Genomic DNA, 19,900 nt, shown 5'->3' with positions numbered 1-19,900 from the left:
TAAATGTTGATGACCTGAGGTCAATTATTCACTTGTCCATGACAACATCTTGACATCTAAAATTGCCTTTGAATGTAAAACCCTATAAAACTCTCCTTTTGCACATTGTAGCTGAAAGACCCATGCCAACACCAATACAAGATACTACGCCAAATTATTTCCTACCACTGTTTGTCATTAACCCCTGTTATATGAAAACTTCAGATTTTTAGGGGAAGGTACAGTAGCAAACAGACCCAGCCCCAAATCTTCTTCTAAAGAATTCTTATGGAGAATTATATATAGAAAAAAGAAATACAAAGACATGTATCCTCAGGGTTTGTTTTAGTTTTAGGTTTACATGCAAAAATAACTGCTCTACTTTATATAACCGTTTCCTTTTCTGTCCCAGATGGCTCTATATTGTTTAAATTTGAGACTGCATATGTACCTTAGCTGTCTCTACCTGATATTACCAAAGGGTCTTTAGGGGTTTGTTTTAACAGCCTTTAACGTTTTAATTTCCATCTGTTTTTCTGAAGCGTACCACCTGCGACAGGAGGAAACTGACTGGTTTGATAAACCACGAGATGTATGCACAGAGAACGGACAAGGGGATAGAAGACAGGTGATACATATGGTTTTTACATTAGCATTTCAGCACAATTAGGGAGGAGCAGTGAATATATACTACAAGAAACCTACAAAAATTAGACATTTCTAGAAACCTGGTCATCAGACAAAAACGACTATTTAGATTCACTGTAAAAATTAATATCACAGTTTTTCAGAAACATATTATTGTGTGTTAGTGTTAAGAAAATGAAGTCTGATTCTGCTAATTTGGTGTTCCTTTAGGGAAAGTCAGCACACTACCCGTTTCCTCATGCCAGAATTAAACTACAGAGGGATCCCAAAGATCGTAGTGTATCAGGTAAGTGCAACCTCTCTAATACTCAATGCTGTGCTGCTTGGCTTCCTGACATGCTCCAACAATGTAGACAGAAGTTTCAGGATAGCTGCCCCTGATAAAAGAGGATCTGTTCGCCTACCAGGCCATCATGGAGAGATGCCCGAGGCTTATGTCTATGCAAACATTAGTTTCACCATGCTGAGATTGCATTGGCACAGTTTTATTTTATACCTACTACTAAACAACACATTAGCTCTTCTCCAGTTTTCCTTTAGCATCCTCTTGTGGCACTCCGTTTTGACACATTATTGCACACAAAATGTCAACAGACACGAAACTGCTGGGCCAAAGCACATCAGCTGTCTAGCACCTCCTCATGCTTTGGTATGTCACGTACTGTAGGTGTGGTTGATTCCCCTCGATCTCCTGTGTCAGTGTTCCTTTAAGCATTAGAACGGGGCAGACATTACGCAGCAATGTAGCAGATTGGCATTCCTCCAGTTTCATCAGTCATCAAAGCTCAAAATGGCATGTAATTCACAAATGGGATTATCCTCGTAATTAGAAACTGATGAATAAACAAGTGCCTTAAATGAATAAGGCTATAGTGAATGTCCTGTGCTGTGACTGGTGGATTTGTTGCACTGTAATTAAGGTAACGGAAGGGTCTGTGCACCATGATTCTGGATTACAGGATGTATGTCTTAGAACAGCCATGGAAAACTTTTTAAATTGCACACTAAAATCAACTATTTTATTCTGTTAATTCCAAAGATTGACACCTCAGAAACAAATGGAAATTCACTGATAAAAAAAAACAAAAAAAAAACAAGACAGTCTTCTAGGCTTGTTACCATCTGGTGCAGGTTTTGGACCACCTTATGTGTATGCAATACTCTTTTTCTCACAGGAAACGGACTGGGCATCCGTGTGGTTGGAGGAAAAGAGATCCCGGGCAGCAATGGGGACATTGGTGCGTATGTTGCCAAAGTATTACCTGGAGGAGCTGCGGAACAGACGGGGAAGATTGTGGAAGGTAGGCACCTCAATGAAGGGTGGTTACTCTTTTAAACCAGTCACTGTGTGAGTTCACTGTTTTGTTTAAGCTGAAGAGGTGTATCGATGTTCACTGTTTCTTAGAGCTGGGAGAGAAGCACATCTGTTGACGTTAAGGGGCACAAAGTGACGTGATATTTTAGAGTAGGAGACAGGAAAAACAAATGATGCTAATCCGCGTGATTCTTCACCTCCAGGCTCCAGGAGTGACTCATTCTTGATGTGACAGATAAAGATAGAAGCAGAAAATGAAGTTGAAGTTTCAGGTTCATGACTGTGTTTCTTCTGCGTTGTACATCGGCGGCGTAGGTGTTGCGCAGATCAAATGAGAGTTGAGTGTTACATTTATATCAAAACTTTGACTGAAATGTCTCTGGTGAGTTCAGCTGAAAAGAGTTTGAGGTTTTACTGCTTTAACGCTGTTTTTTTTTTGCAATGCCGTTATGTAAATGTGCACTTTACAAAATCAACATTGACCTCATTGTGACAGATTCGTCCAAAGATGGCTGACGGCTAGAGTTTCTCGTTGACTTGGAAGAATCTTAACAAACTTTTGGAATAAAACCCAGAGTGAAATCTGAATTTCATGACTGCTTTGAACTGTCTAGATAGACTATTTCAGCCGTTTTGATGGAGCTGAATTTTACAAGCTCTATTGATCCTAGTTGTGACGGAGACGTTAACGCTCTCTCTTTCTCCAGGGGTGAGGGTGAGCACAGAGTGTTGTAAATTAGATCTCCTTGGGCTCCGGCTTTTGTGCTGCTTTCTCCCGGTCATAATTTACGAGGGGCCGGGATAGGTGGCTAGGGGGAAAGTGAAGCCGGAGGGAGTGGATCTGTCTGTGCACAGGCTATATACAACAGCTGGGCTTTGTGAGAGAACATTCTGAGCTTTGACTGGGACTGACACTTCACATCTGTCTTCCTCCTCCTCCTCCTCTCACACTCTATCAAATATGTGACCCCCGACCACAAAACCAGTCTTAAGTCGCTGGGGTATATTTGTAGCAATAGCCAAAAAAACATTGTTCAGATTATGTATAAATCTCAATTTCAAAAAATTGACCCTTATGACTGGTTTTGTGGTCCATGGTCACATATCACTTTGTATTTAGCCATCTGATTCCTTAGCTGCATCCTCTTCTTATCTCGTTTCTTCTCTTCTTGTCTTGTCTTGTCTTGTCTCTTCTAATCTCATCTTGTCTCTTCTCTTCTCATATCTTCTTCTTCTTTTGTCTCATTCATCTTGTTTATCTTGTATCGCCTTATCTTGTCACTTACTGTCTGGTCTCTTCTATTGTCATCTTGTCTCATTTCATCTTATATAGTCTCATCTTTTCTCTTCACATCTTCTTTTGCCTACTCTCTCCGTCTCTTCTCGTGTCTACTCTTTCAACACTTCTCATGTTGGGACTTCTCATCTCATCTTATTCTCATGTCTACTCTTCTTGTCAGTTTGCTTCTCATTTTCTCATCTTGTCTCGTCTCTTCTCGCCTTGTCTTTCTCATCTTGTCTTGACTCTTTTCTTCTGATCTTTTTCTTGTATCTACTTTCATTTAATCTTATCTGGTCTCTTCTTTAGCCTTTTCTTGTCTTGTCTCACCTTTTCTCATCACATCTTGTTCCTTTTCTTCTATTTTGATCTTTTCTCTTCTCACATCTACTTTTGTCTCGTCTCATCTTGCTTCATCTCTTCCTATCTTTTCTCTTCTCTTTCTCTTTTCTCATCTCGTCTTGTATCTACTCTCATTTCACCTTGTCTCTTCTCTACCCTTTTCTTGTCCCGTCTCATCCCATTTCACTTTTTCTCATCTTGTCTCTTCTCATCTCATCTCTTGTCTCTTCTCTTCTCTTTTGATCTGATCTCTTCTCATATTGAATCTTGACTCATGTCATCTTATTTAGTCTCTTCTAGTATCCTCTACTCTCTTCTTGTCTCGTCTTGCATTGTATTGTCTCTCTCCCACATATTGTCCCAGCAGCAGCTGAAGCCTCTTAGGGGTAAAATGTCAAATGTTTCTACTTGCTGTAAGTGTGATTATGCATGCAGTCGGCATGGTTACAACAGCCATGTGACTGATGTATATTCTCAAGCTCAGTAGAACAGGCTGGTGTTAAGCAGTGGAGTAATGTGAGCTGGCTGTTAAGTCTCTCACATTAAACTATAGAATCTGTGAGTGTGTACATTTACAGTACATGACATGCGTACACATTCACCTCCAGGGACCCCAAGCATCCACCGTAATGTGGGAGCTTTGAAACGTCCAAAGCAGGCCTACCTGGCCTACCTGAAGACACGTTTTCATCTGTGTAAGTGCACCAACAAAATGGTTTCAGTTTGCTGTGACTTGGAGTGAACTCTGCTGCACGTGTTTCCCTCTACTTTCTCACAGCATGCATCGTTTAATTGAAAGACATCATGTATGGTGTTGCAGTGCTTTTCACAGCGTGTTTGATCTTCCAGATAGTGAAGACTAAAATGTATCCAGTGGCTGATTTTATATGTGTGTGTGTTTGTGTAGGAATGCAAGTTCTGGAGTGGAACAGCATTTCCTTGACTAGTAAGACGTACGAGGAGGTGCAGGGTCTGGTTGGTCACCAGGTTGGAGAGGCGGAGATATGTCTCAGACTGTAAGTGCCAGATTTGCATAGCTACTTATCATTTAAATGTGCTTTAGATCATTTTTACCTTTACTTTCTATCTACTAAGAAAGGTGTACAGCTTGAGAAATGATTAGTACTTGTTTGGAAAAATTAGTGCACATTTAAATGTCAAGTTATTGTCATAGAAGTAAAAATGAAACACAGTTCCTAACCCATTTTTATTCTGCATTCTGATGTATTTCTTAATGAAACATGATATTTAATAAGAAGAAATGTAGGGCAGGAATAAATCATGAAAAATTGGGGTTACATATTTTTTTATGTAAAAAGGGGTTAGAGGGAATGTGTCTGAAAAAGTAAAAAGGATTTGTGACTTCAACCAAAAGCCATTTGAGAGCGAAAAAAGTAAAAAAAATTACAAAAAAGTACATTAAAACCAGGAGCGTACATTTAAGAGAGCAAATAGGGTCTATTCACAGAACTTTTTGTCTTTTGATCATGATTTATCTTTTGTCATCTCCAGTGACCTAAATATGCTGTCTGATGCTGAAAGCTCCCACCTAGACCTTCAAGACCAGGCCAAAGGTGAGAACCTCCAGTCAGAGGAGAAGGCAATCAAATTATAATGTCCTAATTAACCTCAATGGCACTTTACCACTAACTTCTGACTTGCATTTATAAATATACAGGAGACAGACCTCCGCGGTCACCAGGTGTGGACCCTAAGCAGCTGGCTGCCGAGCTGCAGAAAGTGTCCCAGCAGCAGGTGCCGTCCTCTTCTGCATCAGCACTGGATAAAGCCTCAGCGTCCACTGGCTCCAGTGCAGTTCCTAGCCCTGGCCAGCCTGGTTCACCCTCTGTCAGCAAGAAACGTCACAGCAAGGTATGCATATGCCATGCGTATGCAATTATTTGATGCCTTTTTGTGTGCAAAGAGTTAAATGCATAACTGTGTCTTTTCTTACTGCTGATGTTTTGTTTCTTAGACCTCTGAGGCTGCAAAAACTCAGTCCCACCCAGTGTCCGGAGAGATCCAGGTAGATTTTGGCTCTTAACGCAGCTATAAGAGTAGCTTATTCAGGCCATGGGAAACCTGGAAATGTCAGGGAATTTTAAAATTGTGTTTTACAGACCTGCATAATGGAAATTTCTATAGTTGATATAAACTCTTCTAGTTATGCTCAGCTCTAAAATATTTCTTCAGCTAGAAATTGCTCATTATGTCATGTAAAGTGAATTCATTGATCAGAACCCTGCTTATTAATCAACAGAATGTATTTATGTCATATTCATTCATATTTTTTCATATTAGTGGAAAGTAGAAAAAAAAATTCATACTTTCTTTCTTCGATTTTGCAGCTTCAAATAAATTACGACAAACAGCTGGGAAATCTCATCGTCCATGTTCTTCAAGCACGAAATCTGGCACCCCGGGACAATAATGGCTACTCAGATCCATTCGTTAAAGTTTACCTGCTGCCGGGTAGAGGGTAAGTACATTGAGTAAAACTCAACTGACTGGAACTGAATTGTGTCTCAAGGTTTCAGCCTCAGTGTGAACAACCAACTGGGGCTGGTCACTTTAGATGTTCAGCCTCTTCCTTTTCAAGCTACCTTACAAAATAGCTATGTAAGACTACAGAGAGTGTGAAAATAAGATGTTAGTATAATTTAATATCTGGATTCTTGACTTTAAAAAGATATATCCACCTGTTTCACCCTTGGCACTAGAAATTAGGACTCCCGGAGCTGTTATTCAATCCCAGCTGCTACTTTCCCTGAGTTAACGAAACAGAAAATCACTTATCCAGCTAATTAGCACCAGGTCTGTGGGAAAGACCTGGAAAGGATTATGCATATTGTGTAAGACTTAGTTTTTAGCTGTATATGATTTTGTGTGTGTGTGTGTGTGTGTGTGTGTGTCTCCATACATTTATATGTGCAGTAAGTGAGTCAGCAAAAGCAGAAAATCAATGCCAGTTCAGTTTGTGTGTAAAATGATAGCGCTGACTGATATTTGTAGGTTGGTGTGTATGTTTGTGTATGTGTGCTTCGGCTCATTTCTGGCTGTCATCTGATCATGCAGTACTTGGATTGAACCTACAGAAACAGGAGCTCTCCATTTCTCTACTCCATATGGGCATGAATGCATGGGCTACTGCAAACACACACACACATACACATCTGCGCAGTCTCCCACTCATCACTGATTGTTGTCTGTTTTTGCTGCATGCTGGATCTTCAGTCAGGTCATGGTTGTGCAGAATGCCAGGTATGTGATTCTTTCCTATGGTACCAGCACATTATACAAGACTTGGCCAAGCTTGGACATGAATGGTTTAATGATGTAGTGTTTTGCTCTTTATATCATCGTTACGCATTTCATCATTTTCTCAAAGTAGTATATGGTCACTGCAGCAACACAAGTGGGCCTATACTAGACGTCCTCCATTGTGCAAACCAATTGCCACCAGTGTGAGGTGTTTCATGGTTAAGTTCGTGCCAAACTGATTTTCTTCCTGCAACTCAAGGTGACCTCTTGTGGTATGTTATCTAATTGCAGTGCTGAAAACAAAAGAAGGTCCAAACATGTTCAGAAGAGCCTGAACCCAGAGTGGAACCAGACTGTTATCTACAAAAATATCCACCTGGAACAAGTAAACTACAACCTCGCAATCATTTGCACACGTCTAGGTTGCCGATATCTATAAAACCAAAAGAAAAATCTGATTTCACTTTGATGGAATATGCTTTTTTTTAGTTTGAACATCTCATGTCAGTTTTGAGATTTCAGTTATCTAAAAGCTCTTCAGAGAGAATCTCGGGCTTTTGGTGCAAACAGGGAAAAGCCTGTTGTCTCCCAGAAGTGCTTTAGTCTAATTAAGACCAAAGAGCTTTCTGAGTCTGTTGAGCTGTCTGAGGCAGCTGCAGACAGATGTGATTGACATGTTTTTACTGGACTATTGAAGCGAGGCGAGTGACTTGTAATTGAGAGAGAAAGACAGAATGCAGGTAGGTGAGGCTCGTATTGAAAACCATCTGGATTTAATGCTTCAGTGTTGCATATCGTGTTGGAGATGTTTGCTGGTTTAAAAGAATATATATATTTTCTTAATCAGTATTTTTGACTTGCTTTCCAGTAAAAGTATAAAAATGTTCTAAAAAATAAATAATTTTACTTCAGAAGCAAAGTTCAAAGATTCAGAATGTCTCAGAAAGTCTATTATACTCACCATGGCTGTATTTATTTGATTAAAAATACAGTCAAAACAGTAATTTTGTGAAATATTATTACAATTTAAAATAACTGTTTTCTATTTTAATATTTTAAAATGTAATTTATTCCAGTGATGCAAAGCTGAATTTTCAGCATAATTACTCCAGTCTTCAGTGTCACATAATCATTCAGAATTCATTTTAATATGCTGATTTGGTGCTCAAGAAAATATTTATTATTATTATCAAGGTTGAAAACAATTGTGCTGCTTAATATTTTTTGTGGAAACCATGATAAATTATTACTTTGATCAATGTAGAGAAAGTTTAAAAGTACAGAATTTATTTGAAATAGAATTTTTTGTAACATTATAAATGTCTTTACTGTCACTTTTGAATAAATGTATTGTTTTATTAGTTTATTTTTATTTTTTGAGGTTTCTTTTGAAGTTTTAAATGGTAGTGTATGTTTTGAAATATAGCTTCTCAAGAAATAGTTCAGTTGAAGTTACTTAGAATGACAACATTAAAATAATGTAAGGTAATTGAGTCACAAAGTAAATCATCTTGGCATTGAATACTCTGTGTTTGTGTGGTGTGTGTTTAGCTAAGAAAGAAGACACTGGAGGTCAGCGTGTGGGACTACGACAAGAGCTCTGCCAATGACTTCTTGGGAGAGGTGAGAAGCTACAAGCTTTAAACACACTTTGAAAGATTAAACACCAGGTCCTTTGAAAGGTTAAACACAGAAGCGTGTGCGTGTGTGTATATGTATATACTTTTATGTATATTCAGGTATCTGAACTTTAAAAAATGATTCAGGTGTGAATTATTTATATATGTGTATATATACACAGGATTTACATAAAAAAACACACACTGCTATCAGTAAATAATAATATTCATGGGCTTTGTAGGTACTAATTGACCTGTCCAACACGGCCCAACTGGACAACGTCCCACGCTGGCTGCCTCTGAAGGAGCAGAGCGAGGGCGAGCATCACCGGCGTTCTCACTCGGGACAGGGCCGCCAGCACTCGCCCAAACCCCCCGGAGGACACGGGAGCCAGCATTCCCCAAAAACCTCCGGTCACAGCAAGGAGGACTCGCCCAAATCCTCAGTCATCAAGAGCCGTAGTCACGGAATCTTTCCTGACCCTGCCAAGGGTAGGACCGCAAGTCGCATGGCACTTCTGTCTCTTCTCCTTTCACATTTCCAGTCGTGATGTCTTCCTCTTTTCCATCCTTCTATTGCTGTCATTTCTGTGCATTCTGTCCTCTCTTCCTCTCTCTTTATTGTTCTTGCTTTCACTTGATCTCTCCATTCTGTATTTCTCAAGCTTCCTAGCTTTGGCTTCCCGCTCTCCATATATGTGTGTTCAGTTCACAACAGCGCTGAGCTCACCAGCGCTTCACTCCAGCCACCTCACACAGGGTGTGACAGGGCCGCTCTATCAGGAAGCAGCCTGCTTAGATGCTAACTAGGGCACAATAGTTGGACATTAAGTATCACATTAGTTGTGTCAGATTCAATGGAGTCTCAATTTCAAATAACCTAATAACATAATAATTGTAGAATATAAATAAGAATGACTTTTTGAAGAATTAAAATGAATAAATAGGCAAAAGTAGGGAATGAAACGCCCTTGTGGTAATTTGGTTCTGGTTGTTTTAGACACGCAGGTCCCTACAATTGAGAAATCTCACAGTAGCCCTGGCACGTCGAAGCCATCCCTCTCCGAGGGCCAAGCTGGCCCCCACGGAGGCCCCCGTGCTCATGGCAAAAGTGGCACGGCCCGGGCACACCTTGACGATGCAACGGCAACGGCCGAAGCTGTCGGCCAGCAGCCCCGTCTCCAACCAAGTAAACGACGCAAATAAAACCTCCACAGCATGGCTGCCTTCGCACTCATCTGTTCCTCCTTCTGTTCTTTTTCACGGCCCTCTTTTGGTTTTTTCCCCCTTCCCTGTTGTTGTTTTCTGGTTTCTCCCATTTTACTTCCTCTGGTCCCCCTGTGGTCACAGTCTGTCACTTCACTTCCACTTCTCACCGGTGTGTTGGGAACGCATCACGTTTGCACATCATATTTTGAAGTAACGCGGGCTAAACTTTTAATTAATTAAATATAGTTTCACTACACCCTTAAATCGCATCTTTTAAACTTCCTGTTCCTGTAGCACAGCTAGCATGGGATTAGCCAAGGTCATGGGTTTGATTCCCAGGGAACACACAATAAGCATATGCATAAAATTATGGTAGAATTTTTTAGGATGGTGAGTCTGAGTCCAGCCTAAAAAATCTTCAAAAATAAATACAGTTTCTGACCTAGTCAGATGACACTGTGCCTTCCACAGGATGCTAACTAAGATTACTAAGACCTGTCAATCACTGAGGAGATCTGACTGCACATGTCAGGCACCTAGTCGGCAGACTTGTGCTTTTACCCCACAGGGACATGTTGAAACCTTGCCACTGAGGCTATTTTAGGTAAAACCTTCTCAATTTACCATTTTAGAGAGCAAATGACCAACACTGATCAGCACACACATACATAGTGACATGTTTTGCCCCCTTGAACCCTTCACCACAGCCCTGACAACCTTTCTTCAAACTCCTCTTTTATTTGTCCCATTGAGTTGTTCTCTGTCCCAGACGGCCGGCTTTTCAGCAGCTTCCCCACTCCACCGAGATGGCCGTGCATGTGGCCGCCTGCTCCTTAAAGAACCATCCCACCCTGCCTCCACTCTCTCTGTGGCTCTCGCTGGCCTACACTGCACCTCAGTCGACGCTGTAAGCGTACTGTGGCTGCATGTGACTATGACCTACAGTAAAAGCTGGTGGTGTCCATTTTGTGACGAGTTCATACTCTGAGTCTCCATCTCGCCTCCCTTCTCCCCTCTCCAAACCTCCCCTCCTTCTCGCCCCCCACCCCATGACTGATATATGGCCCCAGCCCAAAATGGCTGCCTCGACCCGAGGCACCACAGGCACAGCGTAGTTGGTGTGCTCACCATTCAGAGAGCCCTGTCCGAGTCGCCGGCCAATGAGATCCCTGACAGCCGTCACCTGACCCTCAGGAAAGCCATGTCTGAAGAGAGGCCGCAGCCAGACGGAGGTGAGAGTTGAACGCCAGCAGTTGAACGTCTCGTATGATTGCCGATGACAGCAAGAGAGAAAGAGCGAGAGGATGTTGAGTTACTAACGCACATCTTAACTAGCGGAACTAGCTGGTTGAATTGCAAAGGGTGCTTTTGTGCCCACGAAGTGCACTGCGGGAAGGGGATGCTATCCGAAGGGTCTTTCCAAACGAAAGTGAGCAACTGGATCCCTTTACACAAAACTGTTACAGAAGATGATCAAGGAAGTAAATTTGCAGTTATGATTATGTGAATCTGGGTGCCGCATCGATAAGCAGAAGTTTAACAGCATGCCAGTTGAAATAAAATGTAATTAAAGACACAAAGAGACAATCATTGAGATTTTTAGCATTAGCATCCATTAGCATGAATTTTGTTATCAAGTAAAAGGCCTGTTCTCACTGAGACGAAGGTTTGGTGCAAAAATTCAAAATATTTTAATTTGAATGGCAGTTAATGCGTCTGTTCAGACCAACAAAGACATTTGCATGCCGTTAGTTTGACTGAATGTTTTCAATAATAAAATAAAATACTAATAAATACTAATACTAATAAAATACTGCGACAAACATTAGAATATTAATATAAAAGCTTTTCTGTAAGTGCCACCTACTGCCAGAGAGTGAAATTGCATTTTCATTCAGGCCATCTGCCTTTTTTTTCAGATTGGTCTGAACATACAAATTGCATATAGGCTGATTTTTCATGTCGACAGTCGTGTATATTTTTTCTCAGTAACTGTAACTGATTACAATTACTTTTATTTTGTAATTAAATTACGTAATTCCGTTACATGTAGCTAGTTACTCCCCAACACTGGTGTTAGTATGAACAGGCCTGAATTTTGCAGATTCACAATAGAGTAGCAGTGACGATTGTCGTGCAAATCTGTGCCATGCGACCTTCCATGCGAGTGATTAGGACCTTTTGATGCTCACTTTCGACTGGAATCTGCTTTCTGCCACTTCACAGGAAGTTCATGCAGCGAGTCTCAGTCTGGTTCAACAGTCCAGCAACGTGCATCCTTAAAACCAAGGGAACAAAACAGTAGTGCTCAACTATGATGACAAATGCTAGGAGGGAGCCCCGACCCCCTGACCATCCCAAGAGAGTCTCATTAGCTGCCTATTTTTAGCGTTACCGTTGCTGAATCTGTTTGAAAAAAGACTGTGTGCATGAATTACGTGCCAAAATCATGCATCCCACGTCACACCATCACCATTACTTTCAGTCAAACACTGCATCACCATAAAGAAAAATCTATTAAAATATGATTAATTGTACTTAACCACAATTAAAATAAACTTCGCGTAATTATAACAGAATTAGCATAATGGAATTACTTAATGCACAAAACTCAAACACACAGTATACTAATGAACAGTTTAATTTGTTGTGTCTGTGCTTTTGCTTCTGTCATCTGATGTCTGCTTAGCATATGTCTGTCTGTGGTATTTCCTTTCATTAATGGAGTGCTGTCATGCTTTCTTTAAATGTTGCAAGCAGTATCTATTTGTGTGTATGTGAGTGTGTGTGTGTGTGTTGGGAGTGGATATGTGGATATCTACCCCTATAATTGATAGTTACCAGTTGCAAACTAGTAGTAGTGTATGTGACTCATGCAACTCACATAGTCCACTTCAAAAACAGTGTCCCGCAGCCATAGATCTGGTGATGCTTCCGTTACTGCAGCCTCATTGGACAGCGGTCTGAGTGGCAGTGCCTTTAGCCTGTTGGATGAAGAGGGCGGGACCAATGCAGTAGATGGTGCTGTCTTCCAGGTCCCCAGATTGTGAGTGCTTTCCATATGACTCCCATAATATTTGCTAATCAGTCATATTTTGTTTGAAATAATCTACAATTTCATATTTTATTTGGTAGAATCTAGACTGCTTTTTTGTTTATTGTTTATTCAAATCCCTCTATTTTCTTGGCACTCCACGGGTTCTCTGACCTGATGTTGTTTATTATTCAGTGGAAAGATTCCAAACGGCACAGAAGCTGTGAAATCCGCTCATGGAGATACAGAGGGTAATGTTTTCATGGGATGTTGTGTGGTTTTGTGATTATTTGTGCATGTTTGTGTCAATAGCAGGGTATTTGGGAGTACAATGTGGCAGCAAAGTTGAATTTCTTTTATATTATATATATATATATATATATATATATATATATATGATAAAATATTATGATTTTTATTAGATGATGCTTATAAATCTACAGTAGTATAGATGTGTCTGTGTCTGTGCCTGTTTAGGTAAGACTCAGGTGATGGGGGAGATAAAGATTGCCCTGAAGAAAGAGATGAAGACAGAGGGAGAACACCTGGTGCTTGAGATCCTACAGTGCAGAAACATCACCTACAAATTCAAGTCTCCAGACCACCTCCCGGGTAACAAGACACAAGACAGCAAACATGTTCACTCATTCTAATTATACTATGCGTCTATTTGATATATGGTTGATTTACGCATTGTCTTATTGATATAAACGTCCCAAATGTTCTTACAGAAATGCTTTGATGTATTTCCTGTTTAAACAGGACTTGAGTTAGGAAAGCTTAATACTTACGGTTGATGTTGTTTTACAGACCTGTATGTGAAGCTCTATGTGGTGAATGTGGCCACTCAGAAAAGAATCATCAAGAAGAAAACCAGAGTGTGTCGTCATGATCGTGAACCATCTTTCAACGAAACTTTTCGCTTCTGCATGAACCCTGCAGGTCATTCCATTCAGGTATGTCAGAAATCGATGCACTAGGGTGCTAAAATTTGACCCGACTTAAAGTAGTAATTCATATTTATTCCAACCCTTGCAGCTCTTTCTTGTTTCAAACGGAGGCAAGTTCGTAAAGAAGACCCTAATTGGTGAAGCCTACGTGTGGCTGGATAAGGTAGACCTGCGGAAACGGGTGGTGAGCTGGCACAAGCTGCTGGCCAGCACAGCTCAGATCCACTCCTAAAGACGGCGGTCAGATGAGGCGCGAGGACAGACCAGGCAGTGGAGTCTCACATCTCTGCCGCACTCTTTGGGACTAAACTGAGGGCCGACACAGGGAGCTTCCCGATTGCACTGGCATGTATGATTGTGTTAATCCAAGCCATGGAGAAACAGGTGTATAATGGTGTTTACAGAAAGGATCTGACCCTTAGTGACAAGATGCAGATCTTTACGTTGGGAAAAGCTCAAAAAATTGAGCTGGAGATTCACACAGTGTGTTCATACCTATATGTGTACATGCACTTTCACAATCACTCACACTTATCCACACATATTTATACAGATGTATGTATAATAATATGTGTACATTGGGCCACAACCGACAGTTAGATGATAGAGTGAAAGTATATTTATTTCAAAGTAATTTTTCCCGTTTGTGCATTATTCACATGAGAACTATTATTTACAGATAGAGACGGATATCATATACATTATTTTTGTATGATAGAGACAAATTCAGTTTTAGATATTTATCGTTATTTTACATTCCCTCGCAGATGTTATTATGTGTTGAAAGACCTGATATTTAAAGCATATTATCAATGGATTAGAAGAGTATTTTATGGTATATTATAGACAGATTTAAATGAATGAAATATGATTTATTGGGTGTTGTGATGACCCTTTGTGTCAGTATGGTTATTTCCACTCACAGAAGTAATACTTTCATCTTTCGCTGTGTGATACTGAATTCATCAAAGTCAGAGATACAGTTTCAAAGCTCTAGAAATCAAGAAGCAGATAATTACAAAGAATTTAAACGTTTAAGAAAACTGCCTGTCTTATATGACTCACACAGAAATGAATGGGAAATCGAATAGAAAGTGTTCGCTGATTATGATTTGCTATCTCATTTGATGAATGTGACAGTCGAAATATCTCCAATTTGCAGCAGCATCAGTTGAAAATGTCAAATCCAGCACTGTTATATAATTTGCACTTTGTGTCTAGCATTTTACGAATGTAGGTTGGTAGCTTTTTCTGAGTTTTCCTCAAAACAACAAAAACATCCTGCCATTTAAAAGAGTCAAACACTGTCAATCCCCTACATACTCATACGCATCTGTCTCTCTTAAATACTCAAGGATTAGATTGAATGGGTCAGTGTAGTGTCTGTCCGCATCATATTGCTGATACAATGTTGATAGTATGTTTTATTTAAAAAAAACAACAAAAAAAACTCCTAAACACTCAGGTTTCGATGAAAAAGCCTTGCTTCAAAATTATTGGCTGATCTTTGATCTAAGCAGGTTCAGCTTAAAGGCGATAACAGTGCAGGATCAGGGTGATGATGACATCACAATGTGTTCATTTTTAATTTAACAGATCATTTTGGCTAACTTTAATTTTCTTCTCGGTTTACATGTCTAAAAGGAGACGTTAGACGCTGAGTGCACAATCTCATACTTTCAGAAATGTGTGGCCACTTCGCAATGCAGACACTTAAATCAAATGCCATTAGTATTATATAAATATATATATATATATATATATATATATATATGTTGTTTCTTACGTTTTTTTTATGCCTTTAACCTTAGGATGTGTGGATAAAAACCTTACAAAAAAAAAAATAACCCAGCCATTATACAGGTCATGCACTTACTGATATTCACTCAAACATCCAGCGTTAATGGCTGAGTCAACCTTGTGCCAAACTACCAAAATCCGCAGGTTCTGTGTATGTTATTCTATGCAACCGAAAAAGCGTCTGGTGTAGGCTACTTATTGTTTAGTAGTCGAAGGACAGATAAAGCATTACGAATGAGTACTTTTTTTATTTTTGTATGTTTTTTTCCCCCACATGGTAAATATGTTTGCTTTTATACATTTTTGGTTGTGTCTTTTGCTTGATGCTTGTTTAATTATTTTTTTATTGCTAACAATGAGTTTGCAAAAACATTGGGTTAATTAACCTACTCAACTATATAACTGCTAGTTTTGAGAATTCAAATGTACATTAAATGTGTTTACAGGATCATAGCAGACTGGTCATCTTATGTTAGTCATTCACAGTGTCTGGAAACACAACTATCTCACTGCACTCAGCTTTATATACAATGCTCAGCTTTCACTATATATTCTGATCTCCCAGAATGTGTTATAATTTTTATGTTTACAAATTAGATGAGAAAAAGGCATCATATAACAAAATCGTCACATGAATTCATCGTAACCAACGCAGCCTCCTTTGAATTATTCGCGCATGCTCCACTTTCACTTCGCCACACTAACTTTCACCTCTGCAAAAATTATACAAAATAAATAAATAAAATCAAGCTGTGTAAATAAAAATTATAATTTTCTTTTTGTATAAATAGGATCTTGTATTAGATTTCTGGTTCAGCGAAGAGCATGTGTTGAGGAAAAGGAGCAGAGCGACTGTGTGTTACATGTTGTACATGCACTAGGGTAAAAGCTTTCCTCATGCTTGCCTCTGACGGACTGGACTTGACCTGCACAACAGACACCGATTTAACCCTGTACAATAACGAACAGATGTTGACCTTACTGACTCCAAGTAGAATCAGGAAACGTATGGTGTTTTCACTTTGGATGTTGCATGTCTTGTTGGTGGTTTGTTCTATTTTTGTGTCCAGATTCTATTTACAAAAAGAGAATAAGATTATGAAAAATTAATCAGATCTACATATGTATGCTGACTGTACAAAGATATGCTTGAATAATCCGTCTGGTTTTCCACTTAATGTAAACTGATGAAAAAAATCCAGCTGTCATGGTTTTTGTGGTTGTACACAAACGGTATTGATAAATTATGCAAATTGTGCTGTGATAAAAGGTTAATGCCCCAAGTCTAAATATTAAATGATATATGTAAAATTATCCCTGATGTGAATTAATTTGTAAGTCACTTTTACACCATTCTCTCTCTCTCTCTCTCTCTCTCTCTCTCTCTCTCTCTCAATGTGTCTGTCTGTCTTTCTATGTCTGTCGGTCAGTTTTATCTATTTGTCTGTCTGTCTACTGTATCTGTCGGTTTACTGTATCTATCTATCTGTCTGTCTGTCTACCAGTAGTTTGTGGGTAGTAAGAAACATGAGGACAGGTAATGTCATAATGCTTTGTCATTGTACTTTATTTTTTCTTGTTTTATAGTTTTATGAGATTATTATATTTTACAAAGTTAAAGCTGCAGTCCGTAAATTTTACCTCTTTGTCGCCATCTCTGTTTGAAAACCTGGAATTGCAGCTGTGTGCGGAATTATCTAGTTTGCGTGGGTTGTGAGTCGGCTCGGCTCCAGCGCGAATGAATCTAATGTTCTGAAGAGTTTGTGTGTGTGGCAGTCAGTCACCGCACTGGTGTGGATATTAACTGTACTTCGCAATCACAGATTCTAGCCTACTTCTTGAAATGTGACCCAAATAACAATTTTCACCGTATATTGCCATCTGAACAAGTAAGTAACAAGTTTGATAAGTATAGTGTGTATTAGCGTGTAGATTTCAATTTCTGCACAGTCTAATCTAATTGTCATACGCTTTGAATTTCATATTAAGAAATTATTTTAACCCAGGGGTGCTCAAACTTGGTCCTGGAGGGCCGGTGTCCTGCAGAGTTTAGATCCAATTTACCTCAACACACCTGCCGCAAAGTTTCTGGTATGTCTAGTCAGAAGCACATTTATAACTGGAATATAATTTAATTTCATTCACATGTGTTTCATAAACACATAATCCTTTCTGGATTACAATCCGCCATCAAAATGATACATTTAATTATTCTGGCTGCTGTGAGAAAAGGCTGTTAACGATCGGCCACCTGCAGGTTCCTCACATGCGATAGCCTAGTAGCCGGGACAACTTCTTTATGTTTACAGAAGTGACGTAATGACGCAGTGCCATGCTCGAATTTCCCGCGAAAACCTACCCCTACTACTCAAATTAAAAAACATTATTATAAGCTAACCGTTGTGAATCGGGCTAGAGTAAGGCGATGGTTTTGAACACTGGCTGGTTATGTACTTGCTCAAATATTGATTTCGGATCATTTTAACCAAAAAAAGTTACGGACTGCAGCTTTAAAAAAAAAACATTAAAGTCTGCGTGAACCGGAAGTTGCCGCCGACTTTATTTCAGTGTAATGACGTATTTCCAGCTGAAACGGAGTATTGAATAGAGGGCATGGTTTTATTTTGGCGCTCCACCTCTCTGTCTCTCACTCATAGCAATCTAACGGTTGGAGGGGTGTGTTTAAGGATATTCTGCCCAAGCCGTCAAACTGACATCATCAGAGAAGGACATTCCAGAGCGGAAGCAAATATTCAGATTTTGATTAAAGATTACCAAGACAAACAATTTTTTTCAGCGGATTAACTTGCACAGATTAATTGTTAACATCAAGACTAGCAATGTGCGCTAGTAAAGTAAATAAAGTCAATTTTGATTTCATGCCGACTTTAAGAAAAAACTAATAGTGGGACTTTTATTTTGAAGAAAACGGTGGGTGGTGCCGTCGTTGTCACATGCCCGACCATTTAGTAAAAACTTCGTAAGTTTCTGTTGTCATCGTTCACTAGCAATGCATCGCGGTTGTGTGTGTTTTTTCCTTTAAGCAGTCTATTTAGAATAATTTAATTTAGCTAAATGGAGGAAGAAAGCACATTAAAGCACTTAATCAAAGCAATTCAACATGGAGAGCTGTGCACAGTCCGACAGCAACTCAATGAGCACGTCAACAAGCAGGCTGTCATCTATACTCATTTTGGGAAATCTGGAGATACTTTACTGCACTATGCTGCCAGACATGGACACATGGAAATTGTGCGTTATTTAGTAGAGGAGCTCAATATGGACATTGAAGTGTACAACAACGACTACAAGAGAGCTCTGCACGAGGCTTCTTCCACGAGTCAGTATGAGTGTGTGCGGTATCTCATTGCCAGGGGAGCGAAAATAGAGAGTTTGAAGAGAGCAGACTGGTACGTCATAAATTCTGAAGCTAATTCATGAATTTTCATGTAGTGGATGGGATATACTATCAGGAAGTAAAAGCTATTTCAATACCTTCGATAGCTCAGTTGGTAGAGCGGAGGACTGTAGAGGTGTTCAGCATTGATATCCTTAGGTCGCTGGTTCGAATCCGGCTCGAAGGAAAGATTTTTAGTCTAATGCAAAATACTGTTTGCCGCTGTTTATATACATTTGTACGTCATATAATAACTGGTGTTATTGTTAAGTAAAACCATAAAGGATAATTGTCGTTAATTGAAATAAAGCTGACATAAAATGAATATTATGAAAACTGAAATAAAATAAGCTGAAGCTGATGTACTAACATTACTAAAACTGAAATAAAAATACTAACTAAATACTAACTAAACTAATAGAAATCATAAAATCACATTACAAAATTACTAATGTACTATACTAATATAGTGTAAATTCTACAGTTATAATGTGTGCACATAATTCCATGCAGAACATGTTGTATTTATTTATTTATTTAGTAATTTAGCAGACGCTTTTATCCAAAGCGACTTACAAATGAGGACAACAGAAGCAATCAATTGTAGTATTAAAAACAACTAAAAATAGATCCAAAACTAAAAGCTAAAACTTTGTAAATACTACTTATACACATTTTAAAAATAAAGAAATTAAATAAAAATGTCAAATGCATATTATTATTATTATTTATGGGCAGTGAAGTATATTTTTGAGTGATTATATTCATATTTTCATTTTCAAGTAGCTCAGTGTTATTTTAGTATTTTATATATACACTTATTATATTTATTAATATTTTGAATTAGCTTTTATTTTTATATTTAAATTTTTCATTGTAGTTTTAGTAATTTTGTTGTACTTTTGTGATTTTAATTATTTGTATTAAAATATTTCTATTTAGCTTTAATTAATTGTTTTTATTTCAGCTTTAGTTTTTGTATTTTAGTACTTCTTCAAACTTATTTCATTTAGTTGCCAAGCCAGCATTTCTGATTTTCGTTCATAAATTATGCATGCTAACAATTA

The 19,900-nt window shown here is 38.9% G+C and overlaps 2 protein-coding genes and 1 non-coding gene across 9 annotated transcripts in view; all 3 read left to right on the top strand.

Annotated features, from left to right (window-relative positions):
- The window catches only part of LOC107694308 (protein piccolo-like), a 49,081-nt gene extending 34,553 nt beyond the window's left edge, over nt 1–14,528 (top strand). For 3 of the 7 annotated variants that reach the window (XM_016493975.1, XM_016493974.1, XM_016493971.1), the window contains 19 exons: nt 522–607; nt 838–913; nt 1,803–1,928; nt 4,471–4,579; nt 5,076–5,137; nt 5,242–5,435; nt 5,539–5,589; nt 5,912–6,042; nt 6,798–6,824; nt 7,116–7,209; nt 8,376–8,447; nt 8,686–8,935; nt 9,444–9,632; nt 10,723–10,884; nt 12,557–12,698; nt 12,882–12,937; nt 13,164–13,298; nt 13,497–13,642; nt 13,725–14,528. In XM_016493975.1, coding sequence (XP_016349461.1) covers nt 522–607; nt 838–913; nt 1,803–1,928; nt 4,471–4,579; nt 5,076–5,137; nt 5,242–5,435; nt 5,539–5,589; nt 5,912–6,042; nt 6,798–6,824; nt 7,116–7,209; nt 8,376–8,447; nt 8,686–8,935; nt 9,444–9,632; nt 10,723–10,884; nt 12,557–12,698; nt 12,882–12,937; nt 13,164–13,298; nt 13,497–13,642; nt 13,725–13,868 — 2,252 coding nt within the window. In that variant the 3' untranslated portion in view covers nt 13,869–14,528. The remainder of the gene's footprint in view (nt 1–521; nt 608–837; nt 914–1,802; nt 1,929–4,470; nt 4,580–5,075; nt 5,138–5,241; nt 5,436–5,538; nt 5,590–5,911; nt 6,043–6,797; nt 6,825–7,115; nt 7,210–8,375; nt 8,448–8,685; nt 8,936–9,443; nt 9,633–10,722; nt 10,885–12,556; nt 12,699–12,881; nt 12,938–13,163; nt 13,299–13,496; nt 13,643–13,724) is intronic. The other 4 variants (XM_016493973.1, XM_016493972.1, XM_016493977.1 and 1 more) reach the window with 4 other exon arrangements.
- A 3,845-nt stretch (nt 14,529–18,373) lies between these two features.
- Nucleotides 18,374–19,900, top strand: part of LOC107694253 (ankyrin repeat domain-containing protein 16-like) — a 3,389-nt gene continuing 1,862 nt past the window's right edge. The window contains exon 1 of the mRNA XM_016493891.1: nt 18,374–18,846. Within this exon, the coding sequence (XP_016349377.1) occupies nt 18,512–18,846 (335 nt within the window). The 5' untranslated portion in view covers nt 18,374–18,511. The remainder of the gene's footprint in view (nt 18,847–19,900) is intronic.
- trnay-gua (transfer RNA tyrosine (anticodon GUA)) lies at nt 18,931–19,020 on the top strand. The gene is given in 2 exon segments: nt 18,931–18,967; nt 18,985–19,020. It is a non-coding gene; the product is annotated as a tRNA-Tyr (tRNA).

The sequence above is a fragment of the Sinocyclocheilus anshuiensis genome, unplaced genomic scaffold, assembly GCF_001515605.1.
Source record: "Sinocyclocheilus anshuiensis isolate Anshui unplaced genomic scaffold, SAMN03320099.WGS_v1.1 scaffold1316, whole genome shotgun sequence".
NCBI lineage: Eukaryota > Metazoa > Chordata > Actinopteri > Cypriniformes > Cyprinidae > Sinocyclocheilus > Sinocyclocheilus anshuiensis.
Note: the sequence above shows the minus strand (reverse complement) of the source record. Positions and strands in the feature narration are given on the sequence as shown.